The sequence below is a fragment of the Ceratosolen solmsi genome, unplaced genomic scaffold (assembly GCF_000503995.2).
Source record: "Ceratosolen solmsi marchali unplaced genomic scaffold, CerSol_1.0 scaffold1, whole genome shotgun sequence".
NCBI classification, from domain to species: domain Eukaryota; kingdom Metazoa; phylum Arthropoda; class Insecta; order Hymenoptera; family Agaonidae; genus Ceratosolen; species Ceratosolen solmsi.
Genome location: NW_011948415.1, coordinates 8,933,520 through 8,953,893, shown reverse-complemented (window position 1 = coordinate 8,953,893; position 20,374 = coordinate 8,933,520). Strand labels below are relative to the sequence as shown.

Genomic DNA, 20,374 nt, shown 5'->3' with positions numbered 1-20,374 from the left:
TGTGTGTGTGTGTGTGTGTGCATGTGTGCATGTGTGTGTCGGTGTTTAAATGTATAGCGATAATATGAATATTAATTTTTAAAACATTATTGTTTTTTATGCCGGCTATTTTAAGCCATTGATGAGTTTTTTTTAGTAATCTTTAATAAATGAAAAATATTAATCTTTAATATTTTCTTAACGTATACATGTGTGCGTATACCACACGTTCGCACGAGCACGCACACAGTTGTATCAAGGTGCGTAAAGAATTGGATATTGGCTTTTAGTTGAAATAATTTCTATCCTTATATTTACAACAATTTTTTACATTCGATTAATAACGCGATTTTTTTTAAAAATGTAATAACATTTAATGAACTACAAAAGTTTAATTACGATAGATATAACCATAATTGTCTCAGCTTTATCAAAATGTTTGATATATTTAGAAGAATTAATATTTGAATTATCAATTAGAATTTGGCATTTTAATCGCTTTTCTACAAAATCTTTCTTTCTTTTCTTTTCTTTTTTTTGTTTCTCAAATTTTGAACACATTCTTTTTAATCAAAAATAAATATACCACATAGCCTTCTTAAGATTATAATTTATCATTGTTATTATCATAGAGTAAACAATACTAATGCCTCCGGAATAATTCAGTATTCTAATATTCAGGAGTATTTTTGTACGAGTCGCAAGTCATTTGAAAATATAAACATGTGCTTAAACACATCGTTTTTGTAATTTAAGCAAGAATTTTGTTACAAACCGGACCGGACCGGACCGGACCGACTGTTACAGACCGGATGTTTGACGTATTTTATTTGTTATGTTTCATCAAGCAATAATGAGAATGATATTGCCCTCGATGTTTAATTTAATTGAATTAATGAAAGCTTAGAATGACGCTTAAATAAAGAAAAGCGACACGCGAAATTGTCGATGAGGTATCGTAGGCCTTTTGCTCCACGACATCATCATCAACAATTCAAACGGATTATTGATGAACGATATTAACGATTGCAGATTACGCGAGCGAAATGTTCTCCTGCAGTTGGCGTAAATTCAACGCATTCCGAAAACATGTCCGAGCCTTCACGAACATGGTCCGGGTGGTAGAGGTGGGTCCGCGGGACGGCCTGCAAAACATAAATGCGGTATTGCCAACCGGCATGAAGATCAAGCTGATAAACCAATTGTCGCAGACGGGACTACGGTCCATCGAGGTGACGAGCTTCGTCTCGCCCAAGTGGGTACCCCAGATGGCCGACAGCAGCGAAGTCTACAAAGGAATATCGAAATATATGGACGTCGATTACTCGGTCCTTGTACCGAACGTCAAAGGCCTGGAGAAGGCGCTGTCCCTCGGCGTGAAAGAGGTCGTCATATTCACCGCGGCGACCGACTCCTTCACCCATCACAACACCAACTGCACGATAAAGGAAAGCTTACGCCATTGCATCACGATACGTCAGATCTGCAAGGAGCGGAAGATTCGCACGAGAGCCGTGATATCATGTGTCGCGGGCTGCCCTTACGAGGGCGAGGTGAAGCCAACCAAGGTGGCCAAGGTGGCCGAGACCCTCCTCGACATCGGATGCTACGAGATCGGACTCGGCGACACCATCGGGGTAGCCACACCCAAGAAGATGGGCCTACTGTTCAACGAGATCCGTGCCATGACCGGCGGCGACATTTGGCGATTCGCCGTACACTGCCACGACACTTACGGCCAAGCCGTCGCTAACATCTACGAGTGCCTACGCCAGGGCATTCGAGTCTTTGACTCCTCCGTCGCCGGCCTCGGGGGCTGCCCGTATGCGCCCGGGAGCTCCGGCAACGTCTCCACCGAGGACCTCGTCTACCTGCTGCACGGCGAGGGTATGGAGACGGGCATCGACTTGGACAAGCTCGTCGATGTCGGTAATTTTATCAGCGAGCAAATTTGCGTGCCCAATCGCTCCAAGGTCGGCAACGCCTGCCTTTCCAAAACAAATGAAAATTGACGTTCCTCTGTTCATTGAAGCAAGCGATTACTCGATTACATAGATCCCATTCATCTACCGTCCCACACACTTATGTCGCTATTCTAACAAAAACTTGACTATTTTTTTTTAAATCTTATCTTGTGGAACAAGCCGTACAAACGTATCGATTTATATATATATATATATATATTGTTTTTTCTTTTTTTATACGGCGAGATGTAAGTACCTGTACCTGGAAATGTTGTAATATATATTATTTTTATACAAACATGTCGTTATAATAAGAGCTTGTTAATGATAAACAGAGAAAAATGTAAAAAAGAATGAAAAGAAAAGGAAAAAAAAACAATAGACAAAACATTCCACGTAACATTCAGCCTCGTTTTGTTTTTTGCTTTTGTCAGTTATTCAACTGATATCTCATTAAATGGCACACGACCACGGGGCATTTACATGCTTAAGGGATAATTAAGATAGAGTGGAGAAGGCGTGCATACTGTTAGAAATTTTGAATGATTACGCATCCCTGGCGTAGTCAATAGGTTGCAAGTCATAAGTACTTACGGAATTCTAAAAAAATTGTGTAATCGGTGAAAATCAATTTAACCTGGAAATATTAGGTAATACTGAAAATATGTATAAATGTCAAACGGCACTTTGTGCGCACGTATGTTTTCTGGAGAAAAAAAATTAAATATATATATATATATATATATATATATATATATATATATATATGCGTACATATGTATATATAAATGTATTTTCTGTGTGCTTTTGTCATTATTATTTTTTTATATTTATAATAATATCAACGGAAACGACGATAATAATAATACAAAATAATTAAAAAGAAAATGAATAAAAAGAATAAGCTTAAAAATATATAAATGTGTAGTTCTTGTTAATTACGTGTAATTACAAATAGAGCGAACCTACTCATTTTTTTTTATAAATTTTATTACTTTGCTTTAAACGGTGTTTATTATCCTTTTACGTCCGGTAATTTTTTTTTTTTTTTTTTTTAACATTTAATCGGGAACAATAAATTCGATCAATTAAAAGAATAATGACTTGTGAATAATAAGACGCGCATTAGGATTAAATCAACGGGGGCAGCATCCGTTTGGCATTGATTGGAAAAGTTTAGATTTACACGGAATACGCTATCATCGAACACTGCCAATGTTGTTTGGCTCCAAAATAAACCTAACTTTCGTAAAATGGTCGAAAGTTGAGTGAGATTCTTATCAATGTCTCAGGAGTGACTAATGCAAACAATTGCTCGTTATTACTCAAGCTAATTCGATATTCCGTAAAGCTTAAGTTTGCGCATTAAGGGTCCATCTATCGTTAACGCTAACAAACGCTCGCCAATCGTCCTGGCCTAATAAAAAAGGGAGATAAAGTGCTTAATGGGCGGACCTCTCGACCATGCTGAGGCGCCTCGTGGTATTGCAGGCTGTAAAAGATGTCCCTTTGCTCGTTGGCCAGCAGCAGGGCCCGGATCGGCACGACCGCCTGGAGCAGCTCGAGGGACCAGGATGGGCCACAGGTCGTCTCGAGCCTCCGCAAGTAGGTGCACTCTGTCTCGACGTGTCGGCGTTCGTTCTGGCAGACGTCCGAGCAGACCGGGAGTCCGCAGCCGAGGTCGCAGGGGAAGAGGACGCAGCCGCTCTTGTAACAGCTTACGCACATCGGGAGATACTTGCTGTAACATCGGGGACCGAGGACCACCGCCGAGTCCACGTAAATGAGCTCGTCGCGCTCGATGTTACGAGTTGCTAGCAGACCCCGGCCACCTAATCAATGCAACCATCATCCTCAATTATGCTTCTTCACTCCTCGTAATATCAGATAATCAATGCTCGGCTGAATCAACGATTATTTTGATTTTACGAATCCCTTTCAGGGATTACTCGTCATCGCGCAATTCGAAAGCCAATGCTTCGATTGAACGTGTATCTATGTAGATGCTTGGACAACTCTTCCCCACTACTAAAATTATTTATAAAACTCCATCACTGAGCCTGATTATCATTATCAAAATCCACGTTGCATTCGTAATTCATTCGTTATTTAAATGTCGCTGATTACGACGACATTATTGACTCGATGGATTAGCATTACCATCAGTTTTCGCCAAAATATTTTTTCTTACCTCTCTCTCTCTCTCTCTCTCTCTCTCTATATATATATATATATATATATATATCTTCTCGTTAATCGTGAATTATACGTGGGAATAATTATCCGAACAAAAAAATTCATGTTTCTTTTATATTGCGACAATTTATTGATATTTATTGAATTATGGAATACTCGTTGATATAGAAATGAATGTACTTTACACGTTGAAGCCTGTTTTCCTAATAGGTAACCCTAGAGCTACGAGCAGGAGATGAGAGTATCGAATGTCTTACAAACAAATTATATAAGAGAGTATAAAACAGATCATGTAAATCTCCTTTTTATTAGTCTACAATTGATTATTACAAAAAATTTTTTTTCTTCTAACTTTTAGTAATTTAAGAATATCTTATATGCGGAAGAAGATGGGTCTCAAGCATATTTTCATTCATTCATTTTGGGAGACGAAATGTTGAAGGAAAATATTTTCTAATAGATCCAATGTTTAATATACAGATTTAATTAATCTACCTTTATCTTATAGATTTTACATTTGTATGTCATTGCTGTCCTCATTTATTATTTTCTTTAAACGGAGACTTTATAAACTACACCTTGGCTTTATTAATTTTCAATGTAAATTATTAATTAACAGCTATTTCTAACTTTAGCAGAATACAATATTACCTATGATGATTAATGGAAGCTTGTTTAATATCGCTTAAGAATAAAAAAATTATATTAACATTTCATAATTATTCAAAATCACAACGTCATTGTTTATAAATATTAAATTGTAATAGGATTAAAAACTTTTCTAGTAAAAAAAAGTTTCTTAAAAAGAAAGTTTGTCAACGTACTTAATTTAGAATATCCAATTTTCCAGCAGGTGAGTTCCGATTCTTGTAATAAACCACGGCAATTTAAGAAACAACGTAACTTAGCATCCACGACTTCTGGTTCCATATTAACGTTTGCAACGAAACTATCACATGTAATTATATCAATATTATCTTTCGACATTTCTTTTACTCATGTCTGGATGACTCGGTTCCTCACCGAAACATTTAATTATTTTCCAAAAGAGACGGTAGCGACGCCTTGGACGATTAAGATAGACTTGGTCTACTTAAAATAGATTTTCGATGCCATTGCGTATATTTATATCTTATACATTTAACTACCAATTTACAACATACAGCTTACACACACGCGCGCGCGCGCGCACACACACGCACACTTATAACCATAAATATCAATTGACCATTTATTTAGATATAAAACTGATTTATATAATAATTAAGATAAATAAATTTGCTTATAACTATAAATAAGTTGAATCGAATATTTTTGTAGGATAATTTTTCTAATCTACGAAAATTAAATTTAAAAATGATTAATTCTACATTTTACTATCTTAATGCGACAATATAGTTTGGAATTTAAATTATAAAATTCAAATGTCGTATTATATTCTTTACTACAAATTATATGTTAGTTAATACGCTAGTTTTAGTGTAAGAAAATAAAATATTATCAATTATCTTGATCTCTCGTATATTCAAGAAGCAATGAAAACGTAATTTATTATTCAGTTGTATATATGATGAAAATAAAACTTCGTATTCAAGAATAATTAAATTATTCGCCAATTCTTTGCACCAATGAACCAGCAATGCAAGTTTTAACAAAACTATCTTATTTATCGATAAATCCATATTATAATGATATAATCGAAATTTTCTAACAGTTAATGTATTTATATTTATAACATATATTCATGAGATTGTGAGTTTGGCTTAAGATATGCATTCATTTTTATTAGTAAAATTTTTATCTCTAAACAAATATCTAAATCATGCTCTTTATCAAATACTTTTTCAAATTATTTATAATCAAGCATGATTTTCTATATTATTTGATTTGCATTAGATCATTATCTCATTATATATAATAACATGGCCAAATAAATAAAATACGTACACATACGAAATATTTATACGAAATACATATACGAAAATTTATGTTCAAATTTCATTTTGCTTATATGATAAAATAATCACTGTATGACATATAATATGCAAATGCAGTTGCTTAAAATATAAATACAAAAAAAAAAACTTTATTTATAATATAAGAATGAAGATGCGAAATAACACTACTATGCTGATGAAGGAGCGAGCATGAAAAATTAGCTCAATACTTTGAAATCTACATCGATTTGACCCTGTAATAGAATCTTAAAATAGCGCCTCTGTACGAACGATTAATTAGTTCTTCTAATTGATTCTTCACATTAAATAATTATGCATCAAGCCAGATTAACGACACGTATCATTCCACTATGTGTTGCTTGTGTACGTAGGCATGGTAACTGATTGTATGATAAGTGGCTTGTTCAATGTGCAATTTACCAAGTTGATCCTTAATCAATTTTTCGCATTTTAATTAAGTGTTCGAACATGCCGAGGTAATATTTCATCATTAATCGAATGAAGTATCTATCTGTACTTGTTTTTTTTTTGTTTTTGTTTTTGTTTTTGTTTGTTTTTTGTTCGTACCCGCCATCCATTGGCTTTCATTCATACTGCTATTGTCAACAGTCGAATATCACTTAATCGCAACAATTGTTGCGGTTAAACATTAACAGGATATAATAATATGTCGCCGGTCAATTCATTATTCTGAAAATTTGAATTTCTATTATCTCACAACAATAAATGAAAGTTCAAGAAGATTATTAATTTTTTTTTTTCCCACGGTTAAATCGAATTAAGTAAAAAAAAAAAACAAAAAAACAAAAAAAAAATGAATGTTTGCTATCTACGTCTCTTTCAGATTTTTCAAAGTTATTGGCATACAATGGCACAAAAGGGTGATAACAATATTTATAGCCTTTACAATTATGACGTCAATGGCTTCGAATTGCATCAGCAATCCCTGCATGTATGGGATTTGCGTGGACGACTTGAGCAGGTAAATCTATATAATTTTTCACGGATTGCTTTAAAAATATGTGTTTCGATGGATTTGGATTTAATGGAAAAATTCAATGAAAATTCTTAATATTGCCCAGGCGAATAAGTCTATATTGTATGTAAAATTTCAGTTCGTATCGATGTTATTGTATAGACGGTTACACCGGTATCAATTGCGAGACCAATTGGAACGATTGTTGGTCGAATCCTTGCTTGAACGGAGGCACGTGCACTGATGCTGTAGCATCCTACAATTGTAGCTGCCTAGAAGGTTTTGTAGGTATGATTATGCTAATGTTATTGAGAAATTGTTGAAAGGTCTTCGATGAAAAAACAGCGTCGACCATTTAATTATGAAATTGTCTTTGTAAACTACTTTAGGTATGACTTGCGAACAAAAATACAGTGAATGTATGAATTATCCTTGTCAAAACAATGGAACATGTTTAGATTACAATGGATTTACGTGTCAATGTCTCGAAGGATTCTCCGGTAGAATTAATTGCTTTAATTAACCTTGTTTTACTTTTTTTTTTTTATATAACATTAAACTTCCTAATATATAGTATCGTCAATTGACACTCTTTTCCTGCAAATGTTTCAGGAGACTTTTGTGAAATCGACACATCGGTTTGTAATAATACTATTTGTAAAAATTTTGGAGAATGCATTGAAGGGCCTGGATTATCGTTTATGTGCAATTGTCAGAATGGCTGGGCAGGAAAATATTGCGAAGAAGATGTCAATGAATGCAATTTGTTGCCTTGTCAGAACGGTGGTCTCTGCATTAATGTGCCTGGGACGTACACGTGTGCATGTTTGTTTGGTAAGAGATGTAATGATAAACGTAGAAGATCTTTTCGAAAACAGGATAAATTATAAAAGTCACGGCTATTGTTTAATTGAGAAAAACACTTTTTATTGCACTCCAATGGGACAGTTAACATGAAAAATTACGAACGAACGATATAATATAAATAGTTTTAATTACTCGCAAACTTCGTTAGCTTCGTACCTATTTTATAACTTATACCGAGCAGCAATTTTTCCACCATTTATTCTAAAATTCTTAGACAATAATTTACACGAAAGACATATGCGATTATTGTAGTCAATTTAATTAAAATAAATTTACTCATTAAGATGTATCGATCATTTTTATTTAGGTTACACCGGTAAAGATTGTGATAAGAATATCGTTCCTTGTCAAGAAAATCCCTGTCGGAACAATGCAATTTGTTTATTCGAAGATGGCCAATCCGTTTGTTACTGCGTACCCGATTATCACGGGACCTTTTGCGAATTGCAATACAATGACTGCGAGTCGAAATCTGTTCGCTGCGAAAATGGCGGCTCCTGTATCGATGGTATAAATAATTTTACTTGCTCCTGTCCTTCTCAATATACAGGAGAACGATGTACACTTGTTGTCGAGACTACGTCAATGGACGTGCCCATGTATAATTCTGATGTTTATACTACTGAAAAAGCAGTCCCATTCGACATAAACACTATGTCTTATACAATCCAAGATGACGACACTGTTGTTACAAGCACGGAAAATTGTCTTCGAAATTCTTGCGTAACGACAATTAACGGCGAGGAGCCCGAACTCGTTACCATTCAAAATTCAACCGACAAAACTATCGATACTACGCAATTTACAAATGTTAAAGAAGTGCTTACAATCCAAATTGAAAGTCGCACGGAATATGATCAAATGACTTTTACAACACTCGGGCAAAATTATACAACGATGCCCGAAGAAACACCATTGCTCACTTCCGTATCACAGGATCTAAGCAGCAAAGCCATAAATGTCACAACATTTAAAACCTACGCCAAATCGATGGACGAGATTTATCCGGTTCAAACTTCCGAGAATAATATATTTCAAACCACAATTGAAACCCCATTTGGTAATGAAAGCCTTACGCAAGCATTTACATTAGATGAATTAGATGAATCAACGACAATGCGATCGATAAACTCAAATGACATTAATCAATCGTCCACGACGGTTGGCGCAACAGCAAAGGCCCCCGTGACTGACGTCTCTACGGAAATTCCAGTTTACTTGGATACGGTTAAAACCACATTAACACCTGCGATAGAATTAACCTGGCCAGAAACAACTACGGAATCGCTTGTTGCATCGTCCGTTGAAAGGTCTACCGATGCAGATTACAACGAGGCAATAACGCTTAACTCTACCAGCTTCTCTGTTACAGAAAACATTACCCCTGATATAACAACAGCTCCAATGGTAATTATGGTACCTTCCACTATTATTCCAGAGCAAACTGCTAGCAATGCGGTTACTCAACTAGATTTTAATATGCCCGATAACACGGAGATGTTTTCGCGTTCTCCAACGACAATGGAATCTAAAGCGACGAGTACTACGAGCGATGATGATTTTACAACTGTGACGGAATTTTTTAAAACTACCTATGGAACAGAAATGATTAAGAGCGAGATGCCGAACGTCGTTAGTACAACAGAATATGAAATCGTCTACAGTTGTACGAAAGATCAATGTGCAAATACGTCACTCTGCCTTCACAATGGCACTCAAGTGAGCTGAGAACATTTTTAAATTTTAAATTATGTTTGCATTCTTACAGATCTCTAATTTTTTAAATAATTCATGTAGATGTTTCTTAAGAGATACAACTTTCCTACAACTCGCAAGATTCCCCCCCCCCAATAAATTATCCTTGTACCAATATTTTCTAAGCACGAGCGACGATACTTAAAATTACTCATCTACGATAATTTGCAGTGTGACTGCAGCTACTGGAACAACTGTCGAATATCTCCAAGTATAGAGCATGCGGCATTTAGTGGAAAATCATACATTAGGCAAAAATTCACGATAGAAAATGGAATTTTAAAAATTTTTGTAAGACTGAAAACGAGGGCGAAAAGTGGAATTTTTATCCATACCCTATTCGACGACGAAAGATACATTCTACTTTATATGGAAATGGAACAGCTTAAATTTCAATTCTCATGTGGCTTACAAACCATGTTACTTGGCGAATTAGATTTGCCAATAAATAATGGTTATAATGTTGATATTGAAATGAGGTAAAGACAGCTTTAATTTAACCTTGCTAAATTTCAACGATTATAGCCGATTTTTTTTCACTTTTCACAGATTTCAATATACAGTCGAGGATATTTCCGATAAGTGTTCGGGTCAATTAATTGTTAACAACACTTTAGCAATGAGTGGCGAACAAGTTTTGCAAAGCCACGAGAGTATTCCTCAATTCGCTAGATTACATTTGGGCGGAATACCTTTAACATTTTCCCAGCCATTTGCCCAGATTGCAATGGGATTCATTGGATGCATGAGTTCGTTGAAAGTATAGCAAACTAAATATATGCCCCTGTTAATTAATGTGCGTTATATTAAAAAAAAATCACTTTTCAAAATAAACTGCTTATTTCTCTAAGGTTAATGGTATAAATCGCGATTTTTTGCGCGATTCTGCAGAGGCTGTTCAAATTCAGTTTATGTTTATCGAATCCGTGTAAAAACTTCGGAGCTTGCGAGGAAATAGATGGAAAAACAAAGTGCAAGTGCTTTACAGGGTAAGCAAAAGTATAATATTATAAAAGCAGTGAAATAGGAATGATAATAAAAATTATTTATAGCTTTAGTGGAGAAACTTGTGAAAGAACTGTTTGTGATAACAATCCCTGCCATTTAGGTGCTACATGTTTAATATCACCAGGAGTCAATTTTATTTGCGTTTGCCCTCTCGGCACACATGGATTATATTGCGAAAAAGGTAATGTTACACAATATCTTTAATGTTAAATCGCTTGAACGTCGTACAGTTTTCGATCAATTTTCTTTCTCAGATACTACAGTAGTACAGCCATCATTTTCAGCCATTTTACCTGGATTTTCATCCTACATAGCGTATGGTGTCAGTAGTTCTGTTAAGGACCACATGGAATTAAAAATGCGAATTATTCCACAAACATTGGAACAAATTGCATTGATAGCCTATATGGGTCAAAGTAATTCAATGCGCGAATCTTCTGATCACTTTTCGATCACATATGTTCGAGGATATCTAATGCTAACGTGGGACTTAGGCTCTGGCGTTAAAAGAATTTTTACAAACAGTCCCCTTAATATTAGAACTAACAAAGTTCATACATTACAATTTGGTAGAAGAGGTAGAGATTCTTGGCTGTATGTCAACGGTATAGGCAATATAACTGGTCGAGCTGCTGGCACAAACACGCGTTTAGATGTATCGCCAATTCTTTATATTGGTCAGTTTATTAATATAATATAGATATACATTTTTGTTTTTAAGTAAATTGTATTATTAAAAAAAAAAAAAATAAAAAAAAAAAAATCATATAACAAAGTCGTTGGACTAACTAACAAAATATGTTGTTTCGATAGGTGGGCACAAATCAAAATATTTTGAAATGTTGCCACATGATTTGCCACTTCATACGGGATTCTCCGGTTGTATATATGATATTGTATTACATACAGATGACAATGTCTTCCCAATAACAATGTCTAGTCCAGCAACTGGTAGAGGAGTAGGGGAATGCCACCGTAACGAATGTTCTCATCATTCATGTAAAAATGGAGCAGTTTGTTTGAATTATGGACCAACGTATAGGTAAATAACGAATGTCCGATAAAATTTATACAGCCGATTGTGTAATATTAAATTTTATTTCACAGCTGCATTTGCATGAAAAACTGGGAAGGACCCGAATGTTCTAATCCAGTGAATTGCACTTCGAATCCACTGTGCCATAAGAATTGATATTGGACTCGCCATAAAAACATAATTAATGTAGTAGTTTTATATTATAAGTAGTTCAATTTACCTTCATACGATACTTGTTGTCTTCGTTTTTAATTGATTTGTTTTAAAATAAGAATTGAAATGAATGAATAGGATCGCAGCTGCCATTCGTGATTGTAAATCATATTTAGAAAGCTCGTGCGACCACTCTATATTCCCCCAATGGGAAATCTGAAAGATAGATGTTATAATTTTTTAGAATAGTAAGTGTTATAATTATAAATTTTAATACCTGATACTCTTCCTCTAATCTAGAAAGTGCAACGGCTTCTTCAATAGTGATTCTTCTTTCTGATGCTGCTAATGTTAGAATAACAGATTTCACAGTGTCTACTCCATACATAAAACCTACAAAGATTATTTAAAATATTTATTAAATTGTTAAAACGGGACAAAAAAATGTATTTAAATAGCATAAAATATAAAGTATGTATGTATTGTATTTTTCAAAAGGTATTCAAAGTTTACAAACAATTTGTAATTACAAACGCAAAAAATTACAAACAATTTACAAATCATTTCATACTTCATATTTTAAATATTTAATAGGCATTTCGATTAATACTGTCCTTGCGTATATTATTTATGTTACTCAGATTTACCAAAAACTGCCTCATCATTATAAGATAATAAATGCTTTGTTATTTCATGTTTAGTACTCGATAATACAATTGGTGCATCTATAGTTTTTGTCTTTTCAATATCAACTTGATATCGATCGCAAAACCATTGTATTAAAGGATCCCATTTATCCTCTTGTAACTTATACAAATCATCTATTTCCTATATTAATAAAATTTTCAATAAATATCCAATTAACAAATTCAAACTATATGAAAAGAAGTCCTTACATTTTCCTTTCCATTAGACTGAAAGAGCAATGTATCAGTTTCCAAAAAATTTACAATATAATTCGCAATGTATGCTTTCGTTAGTTTATTAGGATTATCCTGTACTGTACTACAAAGCGCAGTCTAAAACATGTGCTTTCATTAAGTAATTATCGTTATCGTAAGTAAATTATTTATACATTGACTTACTAGATGCATGAAATTTCGATTAATTAATTCTTTTTGACTGTCCCATTCGTGAGCAACAGCCAAAGCCAATGGCTTACTATTAACTTCAAATACTTTACCAAGAGGTGTTTTTAATTTTTTTTGATCTAATGTTATTTCATATTTATCTCCATTCGATAATATACCTGTGTTCCTAAAAAATCTCTTATATGTGGCTGAAATTATTTAAACGACTTAATATTCTTATCATTATTAAAGTCAATATTATTATTTTATCATACTATAATATCCGAATAATATTGTTTAAATTATTTTTAATATAATAAAAACAATATGCAAATAATTTGTAATTCTTAAGGTTAATTTACAAGGTTATGTAGTACATTTACGCGAAAAACATCTACAGTAAAAACATAAATTTACCCATATGTCTACAATGTACAAACGAAGAAATAAATCGAGAGGATTTTAGATCAATCATTGTGACGCTTAACAATTTATTGCCTTATTTATATTATTCTTTATGTATATATTAATAACTTTTTAGGCGTGCATTGAAATGCCGCACGACAAGATTTTGAAAAAAATTTAAACTCAACAATATCGTCGATTTGAAAAAAAAAAAAAAAAAAAAAAAAAAAAACAAAAAAAAAATGTAATGTATGTGTGCTAACAGGTATTTTATTCGTGTATATTTATGTAAAAATTCGTACGAGAAAAAATTCAAAAGTTCAAGCACGGGAGCGGGATATTTCTTATCAAGGTAAGATTTACATTTGAAATTTTCTTATAAAAACATCATAACTAACTCGGTCGTACAAAGTCATGTATATATATATATATATATATATATATATATATATATACTAATTCTATAAATTATGAATAATTTCTAGGCAAATTATAAATGTTGTGAAAATAATTTTTACAAAATATCTTAATGCAGTAAGTAATAGATCTCTATTAAATTGCAGCGGTTTGCTTTTAGAAATTTTGTTTATATTGGTTTGTCTCGGAAATAAGCATAACATTTATTATTAACTCAATAATAAATAACTAATTTTTTATGAAAATTTAACGATATTTAGCTTACATTTTTTTTTTAACTTTTCTTATACGTACAGAATTATATATTTTCTAATATTTATTTTGCATTTATGACAGCTTAATTATGTAGGCTATAATTTCACATTTCTTATATTAATATATTTTATAATATACTTTGAATCAGAATTGTGTGTTTGTTGTAAAGCATTGAAATTTTATATATCTAAAAAATGTCTTTTGTAAATAAAAAATGTTTCCTTAATGATTACGTTGGAATTCAATACGTAATTTAACATTTTAAAACATTCAAGATTTCTGTAATCTTGAAATATGTCTTATTACTTTATAAGCATTATTGTTTTTATTTAATAATGTAGACAAACAGAAAAAGCAATCATTTTTCGTAGAAAGCCCACGAGATTCGAGAAAATAATATACATAAAGAATTCATAAAAAAATGAAATCGAAATTTAGAAATAATTGAACGTTCGCTTTTTTTCTCTTTTTTCTTTCCTCCTTTTTTTCTAAAAGATGTATCTTCAATAGTAAAATATGAATTTTTATACGTAAACTCCCTATCGATTGTTTAATTTGGAATTTATGCTTTAAGAGATTTAAAAGCGCGTGAAGGAGCAATTCTGCGAAATTTCAAATATTCTTATCGCAAAGCAATAAAGCTATTTTTTCATTTCATTTACAACAATGTATTAATGTAGAATTGTCTTAAAGAAGAAAGAAATTACTAATTAGTTATTGTTACAACTTTTTCATTGTTAATCAAAACTCCCCTACCATTGCAGCAATTATATTTCAATTACCAATTAGCAATCTTGTAGTTCATAGTTTTTCTCTGGGTTTTGCAATGTGATGCAACGACGTGCCAATTTCAAGTTGTAAGTGTGGATAAAATTGGAGCAAGAGAATAATCGTTTGTTTCAATAAATTTGTAGAGAAAATCTAATCAATTTGAAAATCTAATCAAATGAAATAATACATACAAATCTAACCCCCTACCAACTGACGATCTGTCAATGACTAATAAACAACTATACTTTTGCACATAGTGCAATAAATCTGAAGTGTAAATAAGTTATGTTAAGTTTATATCAAAGCTTTGTACATTATACATTCACTTCATGGAAACTTGTGCATATGAAGTTGACGTACCCGCATATGTTTCTGAACAAAGATAAATAAACTTTATGCTGGCCATTTTAACATCAGCCTCATCTATCTCAATGGAAGGCATTTATTTATTCATTAATTATTAAGAATACGCTTCTCCTTGGTGGAAGACCCTTACAAATCATGAACCATCAATTTGTAATTTGAACACAGCTTTGGCGCAATTCCTGCAGCTTCATCTAACAGCGCCACCATCGGCAATTGAATGTACTAACAGGTCATATCTTTCACAATTCACAGTTAGAATGGAAATAAAATGCACTGCATTGCAGCAGTGCTTTTATTTTCATAACTTGTTTTTTATTTAAAATATTGAGGAGAAGACGACGTAGTGAATATCTTTTATTTAAAGAATTTAAATAATATTTCGATAATTACTTTCCTTTATGTTTAATCATATTGATTGAAATCAAGATTATTTATGTTGTTGACATAATATAAGCTTCATAAGTTTGGGCGGATTTTGGATTTTAATTAACGAAGTTGAATATATCCATAATGAAAAAGGCAGAAAAATTTTATTATTCGAGTGACACCTCGCCTAGAAAATGTAGTGTTGCTAGTAATAGCACAAACAGTCCCCAAGATGAATGTTTCAAAATGAAAAAACATTCCGAACGCTGTCTGCACATTATGGAGCAATATTTGTATAATCAGCAATTAACCGATGTAGTTCTTGTGGCGGGGAAAACACGTATTCCAGCTCATAGATTGGTACTGAGTGCTAATTGCGAGTACTTTGCAGCTATGTTTACCAACACTCTTCGCGAGACATTGCAGAATGAAATTGAATTGAAAGAGGTCAATGGAGATGCTCTTTGGATTTTAATACTTTATTTTTATACTGGAACCATCGATCTAATGGAGGACAATATTGAAACATTATTAGCAACCGCATCTTTATTGCAACTAGATTACGTAGTCAAAGCTTGCTGCCAATTTTTGATCAAACAACTGGATCCCAGTAATTGTTTAGGAATAAGAAAATTTGCCGACATTCATGGTTGTTCAAATTTATTGAAGACCGCCAATACTTACAGTAATGACCATTTTATGGAAGTGATAAAACATCAAGAATTTCTTTTATTATCTGCCGAAGATGTGGCAACTTTACTTCAATCAGACGATCTCAACGTTACTTCAGAAGAATCTGTATTTAATGCTTTATTAAGGTGGCTAGAGCATGATCCAAAAAATAGAAAACAAGAAGCAAGTAATTTATTGACTTTTGTAAAGCTGCCTTTGTTATCCCCTGCATTTTTAACCGATCATGTAGAAAATAATGAAATGTTTCAAGAACAAAGAAATACACAGGTATATTGACAAGTCATTTCTGTTAAGTAATTTGCTTAAGATATTTATATATTTTAAATGTAATATCATGTCTAGATCCTAATTATGGAAGCTTTAAAGTATCATCTTCTTCCGGAACGCCGTCCTATGCTGCAATCTAATCGTACCAGACCTAGGAAAGCAACTGTGGGTCAATTGTTGGCAGTAGGAGGCATGAATGTTAATAAATGCGCAACAACGATCGATGTCTTTTCATTGCGTAAAAATACATGGAAGACTCTAACTAACATGATTGGTCAACGTTTGCAGTTTGGAGCAGCGGTTGTAGAAAAAAAACTAGTGGTTGCAGGAGGACGGGATGGATTAAAAACATTAAATTTAGTCGAATGTTTTGATTTTGAGAAAAAAACATGGAGTTTATTACCGCATATGGCTACGCCACGCCATGGATTAGGTGTAGCGGTATTGGAAGGTCCGTTGTACGCTGTTGGGGGACACGATGGCTGGAGTTTTCTTAATACAGTCGAAAGATGGGACCCTACGTCACATCAATGGACTTACGTTTCTCCAATGTGTTATCAACGATCTACCGTTGGTGTTGCTGTTTTAAACGATAAGCTTTATGCAGTCGGCGGACGAGATAACAGTTGTTGCTTAAGTTCAGTGGAGTGCTACGACCCTCATTCGAATAAATGGACGTCGTGTGCACCAATGTCTAGACGACGTGGTGGTGTAGGTGTCGGTGTAATGAACGGATGTTTGTATGCTCTTGGAGGTCATGATGCACCGCTAATTAATCCGCATAATATATTTGATTGCGTCGAAAGATACGACCCAAAGACAGACACTTGGACAACCGTAGCGCCAATGAGTAGTGCTAGAGATACTATAGGAGTTTGTGTTTTAGGCGATAAATTATTAGCAGTTGGTGGCTACGATGGACAGCAGTATCTTAGTTTAGTGGAAGCGTACGATCCAATTCTTAACGAGTGGACTCAAATTACTCCTTTAAATTCTGGAAGAGCAGGACCTTGTGTAGTTATAAAAAATACGTTTATTTCTTAACAAATTAAGAATCTTATATGAAATTTCGTATTTATACATGTTATAATTGCTAATTTCTTAGTTAGCAGATGAAAAATTACATATCTACTGTATACTATAAATATATATTGAATTTTAATTCGTAATGTACTGAGGTTTTAAATTATATTGTTTATATTGAAAATTATTTTTTTATTTTGCTACAATTGTATAACAATTGGATCAAATAAATTCCATAAAAGGAAATTTCGTTCGTCATTAATAATAATTGTTTTGTTCGAGCTTCCCAAAATTCCTTTAAAATTCCTTCTTAAAAAATAAATATTTTAATCCATGTAATTTTAAATATGAATTGGTGGTAAACGCGCGAAGGTACCACGTGAAACAAAAAAGCGAACATTCCCCTTCCTTACTGTTGCTGAATTTTGCAAATTAGCCTTATCATAGATAAGAATATTACAGAATGAAAGTAACAAGGGGAATTTTCACTGTGTTGATAACTATTTCCTTAAAATAACTAGAGACCGAGTGAGCTTAATATATGCATATGCAAATTCATCGCACATATGCACGCGTGGGTACGTGCGTAATTGCGTGTGTGTAAATATATAAATATATATATATATATGTGTGTGTGTGTGTGTGTGTGTGCGCGTGGGTGTGTGTATGCGTGGGCGTGCGTTCGAGCGCGTGTATGTATATACAAAGTGTGAATGAGAAAGAGAAAGGAATATAAAAAAAATATAAATGAAAATTATTATAATCAACCCTAATAACCCATAGATCCCAAAGTCACTTCCGCTTTTGGAAAACATGGCGTATGTTATTCCAATCCCTTTCTAGAATCTCTAGTCTTTCTACTCAGCCAGGCATTTAGCTTGGTAGCCAATACATAAGCAGGGATTGTCAAAGTCAATTGAATCAACGTTAATCAGGTGGTTTGGGTATTCGGTTGATACTAAAACCTGATAACGTTGAGAGTGAAGTGTTGCAAACTTTCTCTATCGGGGATACTTATAAAAGTAGCATTGACAACTCATTAATGACAAATTAAAAATGTATTTGTCAAAGCTGAGTCTCTGTATAATTTTTGTTTTGTTCTGTTCGCTTGAGTCGAAGGCAAACTTACACGACGACGTACTTTTAACCAAATTCAGCTCTAAAGCAGGACCAACATTAAAGTTTTTTTACTGGTAAGTAAATATCGTTCGAATCTATGGATAATTTATTTTATCCAATGGACATACGTTTTAAAATTGTTGTAAAAGTTGATTGCACAATCGTGTCAAGCATCGTTTATTATAATTAAATCGTACTGGCAATTTTTCCGAATAGTTCATCATTTATATTGAGTTATTAAACAATCGTATAAGACGATCTCTTGGAATAATGTAAGCAGATATTTTTATTTTTTTATTCTTTTAGTTACTCCTGTGGCTATAGGAAAGTCTTTGAGGATTATGTAAACATTTTGCGACAAAGATATCCTGAATTGCAAATCGATGGAGAAAACTATAATCCTCCAGGAGCTAATATGATAATTGCTAAAGGCTTAGTAAGCAAAATTAATCAATTGATTATCAATTTTACGTTAAAGTTCACTCAATAGCACTGCATTTATATTGTAACAGGGCATAGCTAAGATTCTAGTCATAATTTTAATATTCAGTAAAATAAATATATTTCAATGGATTGGACAACCTCAACCCTTCTGGTGGCAATGGTGCATGGACAACCGTTTATATTCATGCATAATGTTATATTTTGCATGCAATGCGACAGAGGGATACTTGAAATCATCCGGTGCATTTGAGATAAATTTCAATGGTAATAGCCAATTTTATGTAGCCCATCCATTATTCTATAGCCACCTGGTACACGCATTATATTTTAAATATCCATGGATATATTGATGTATATATAATTGCAGATGTTCCCATATGGTCCAAAATCGATACTGGAAGAATACCACAGCCTCATGAACTATATCAAATCATCGATACTCACATGCATATGTTATACCCAGATGTTAATATAGACAAAATAGGTCGTAATAAGTAAATTGTAAAAATAATTTTTTCAATTTCAAGCAAGCAAAATTTAATATTATTTGTGTAAGAATGAAAACTGTAAAATAACTTTGCATAAGCAAATTCTTTGGTCATGTTAATGAACTCACATTAAACCACCAATTTCAACATTTGTGTAACTATACTATCCAATAAGTGAATTATTTAAGTAAATTTGAATGCATATATTGGTCTTCTTGATCAGTGATATATCTGAAAATATGTGGTTTTTCAAAGTTCAACTTTTTTATATTTTAGAATTGTAGAATATGTATATTAAATGAATTTATTATGTTTATGTAAATAACGTGCAATACATGAAAGAATATGTAATAGATGAAATGATTTTCAGAATTACTCAATTATTTATTTCATAAAAAATTGAGTATCAAAAATTGATGATATATTTACTTAAAACAACAATTATGATTATTTTAGACATGTTATGTTTATGTAATTATCTGACCTTTTTTTTATTTTTTATTTTCTGTATTTAAAATTGGAATAAACTTGATTTTGATTACATTATAAGTTGAATGAATACTTAAGGCATAACGATTAACATTTTAACATTATTTTGCTTTCAAATTATTTTTAAAATTACAGATAATTACAAAAATGTTAGCACATGATTCATTGGTCTATCAATTTCACTCGTCTACTTGTGTAATAATTTATTTAATATATATTTTATGAAGTAAAAATTGAATGATTAAACTTGTTGGTTTTTGTTTTACTAAATAATTTGATTAGTACGTTAAAAAAAAAAAAGTGTTCCTT

General features: G+C 32.8%; 6 protein-coding genes across 7 annotated transcripts in view; 4 read left to right on the top strand and 2 right to left on the bottom strand.

Annotated features, from left to right (window-relative positions):
* Hmgcl (hydroxymethylglutaryl-CoA lyase) overlaps window positions 1–2,149 on the top strand; it is a 2,960-nt gene extending 811 nt beyond the window's left edge. The window contains exon 2 of the mRNA XM_011507818.1: window positions 1,012–2,149. Coding sequence (XP_011506120.1) covers window positions 1,026–1,991 — 966 coding nt within the window. The 5' untranslated portion in view covers window positions 1,012–1,025 and the 3' untranslated portion in view covers window positions 1,992–2,149. The remainder of the gene's footprint in view (window positions 1–1,011) is intronic.
* Window positions 1–5,040, bottom strand: part of LOC105368733 (SET and MYND domain containing, arthropod-specific, member 8) — a 9,194-nt gene extending 4,154 nt beyond the window's left edge. The window contains exon 1 of the mRNA XM_011507819.1: window positions 4,964–5,040. The gene's annotated coding sequence lies outside the window, so the exon portion shown is untranslated. The remainder of the gene's footprint in view (window positions 1–4,963) is intronic.
* A 1,525-nt stretch (window positions 5,041–6,565) lies between these two features.
* On the top strand, window positions 6,566–11,771 carry eys (eyes shut). Its single transcript, XM_011495520.1, has 12 exons — window positions 6,566–6,573; window positions 6,942–7,079; window positions 7,207–7,361; window positions 7,463–7,573; window positions 7,686–7,907; window positions 8,248–9,659; window positions 9,867–10,174; window positions 10,245–10,455; window positions 10,547–10,623; window positions 10,748–10,884; window positions 10,958–11,380; window positions 11,517–11,771. Exons 1-12 carry the CDS (start codon window positions 6,566–6,568, stop codon window positions 11,747–11,749), a joined length of 3,435 nt encoding a protein of 1,144 aa, XP_011493822.1. The 3' UTR covers window positions 11,750–11,771.
* l(2)k14505 (ATP synthase mitochondrial F1 complex assembly factor 2 homolog l(2)k14505) lies at window positions 6,639–13,537 on the bottom strand. 2 transcript variants are annotated; one of them, XM_011507816.1, is made up of 7 exons: window positions 13,380–13,537; window positions 12,978–13,171; window positions 12,789–12,911; window positions 12,540–12,720; window positions 12,170–12,285; window positions 11,960–12,108; window positions 6,639–6,787 (listed from the first exon to the last, which is right to left on the bottom strand). In XM_011507816.1, the coding sequence occupies exons 1-6, from the start codon at window positions 13,435–13,437 to the stop codon at window positions 11,962–11,964; spliced, it is 819 nt and encodes a 272-aa protein (XP_011506118.1). In that variant the 5' UTR covers window positions 13,438–13,537; the 3' UTR covers window positions 6,639–6,787; window positions 11,960–11,961. The 2 variants fall into 2 exon arrangements, with proteins under 2 accessions (XP_011506118.1, XP_011506119.1); XM_011507817.1 differs by lacking the exon at window positions 6,639–6,787 and adding an exon at window positions 11,796–11,877.
* Window positions 13,538–15,527: 1,990 nt separating this feature from the next.
* Window positions 15,528–17,611, top strand: LOC105368730 (kelch-like protein 5). Its single transcript, XM_011507815.1, has 2 exons — window positions 15,528–16,502; window positions 16,578–17,611. The coding sequence occupies exons 1-2, from the start codon at window positions 15,687–15,689 to the stop codon at window positions 17,544–17,546; spliced, it is 1,785 nt and encodes a 594-aa protein (XP_011506117.1). The 5' UTR covers window positions 15,528–15,686; the 3' UTR covers window positions 17,547–17,611.
* A 652-nt stretch (window positions 17,612–18,263) lies between these two features.
* Window positions 18,264–19,927, top strand: SelT (selenoprotein T). Its single transcript, XM_011507814.1, has 4 exons — window positions 18,264–18,718; window positions 18,951–19,080; window positions 19,157–19,352; window positions 19,456–19,927. The coding sequence occupies exons 1-4, from the start codon at window positions 18,582–18,584 to the stop codon at window positions 19,584–19,586; spliced, it is 594 nt and encodes a 197-aa protein (XP_011506116.1). The 5' UTR covers window positions 18,264–18,581; the 3' UTR covers window positions 19,587–19,927.
* The last annotated feature ends 447 nt before the right edge of the window (window positions 19,928–20,374 follow it).

Bases quoted from the DNA above. Each gene is read 5' to 3' on its own strand.
- eys (XM_011495520.1), top strand. The intron at 7,080-7,206 runs GTAAATCTATAT...TTGTATGTAAAA, and splicing joins TGCGTGGACGACTTGAGCAG to TTTCAGTTCGTATCGATGTT. The intron at 10,885-10,957 runs GTAATGTTACAC...TTTCTTTCTCAG, and splicing joins TGGATTATATTGCGAAAAAG to ATACTACAGTAGTACAGCCA.
- LOC105368730 (XM_011507815.1), top strand. From the start codon at position 15,687: ATGAAAAAGGCAGAAAAATTTTATTATTCGAGTGACACCTCGCCTAGA. The intron at 16,503-16,577 runs GTATATTGACAA...TATCATGTCTAG, and splicing joins AAGAACAAAGAAATACACAG to ATCCTAATTATGGAAGCTTT.
- SelT (XM_011507814.1), top strand. From the start codon at position 18,582: ATGTATTTGTCAAAGCTGAGTCTCTGTATAATTTTTGTTTTGTTCTGT. The intron at 18,719-18,950 runs GTAAGTAAATAT...TTATTCTTTTAG, and splicing joins ACATTAAAGTTTTTTTACTG to TTACTCCTGTGGCTATAGGA. The intron at 19,081-19,156 runs GTAAGCAAAATT...ATATTGTAACAG, and splicing joins TGATAATTGCTAAAGGCTTA to GGCATAGCTAAGATTCTAGT.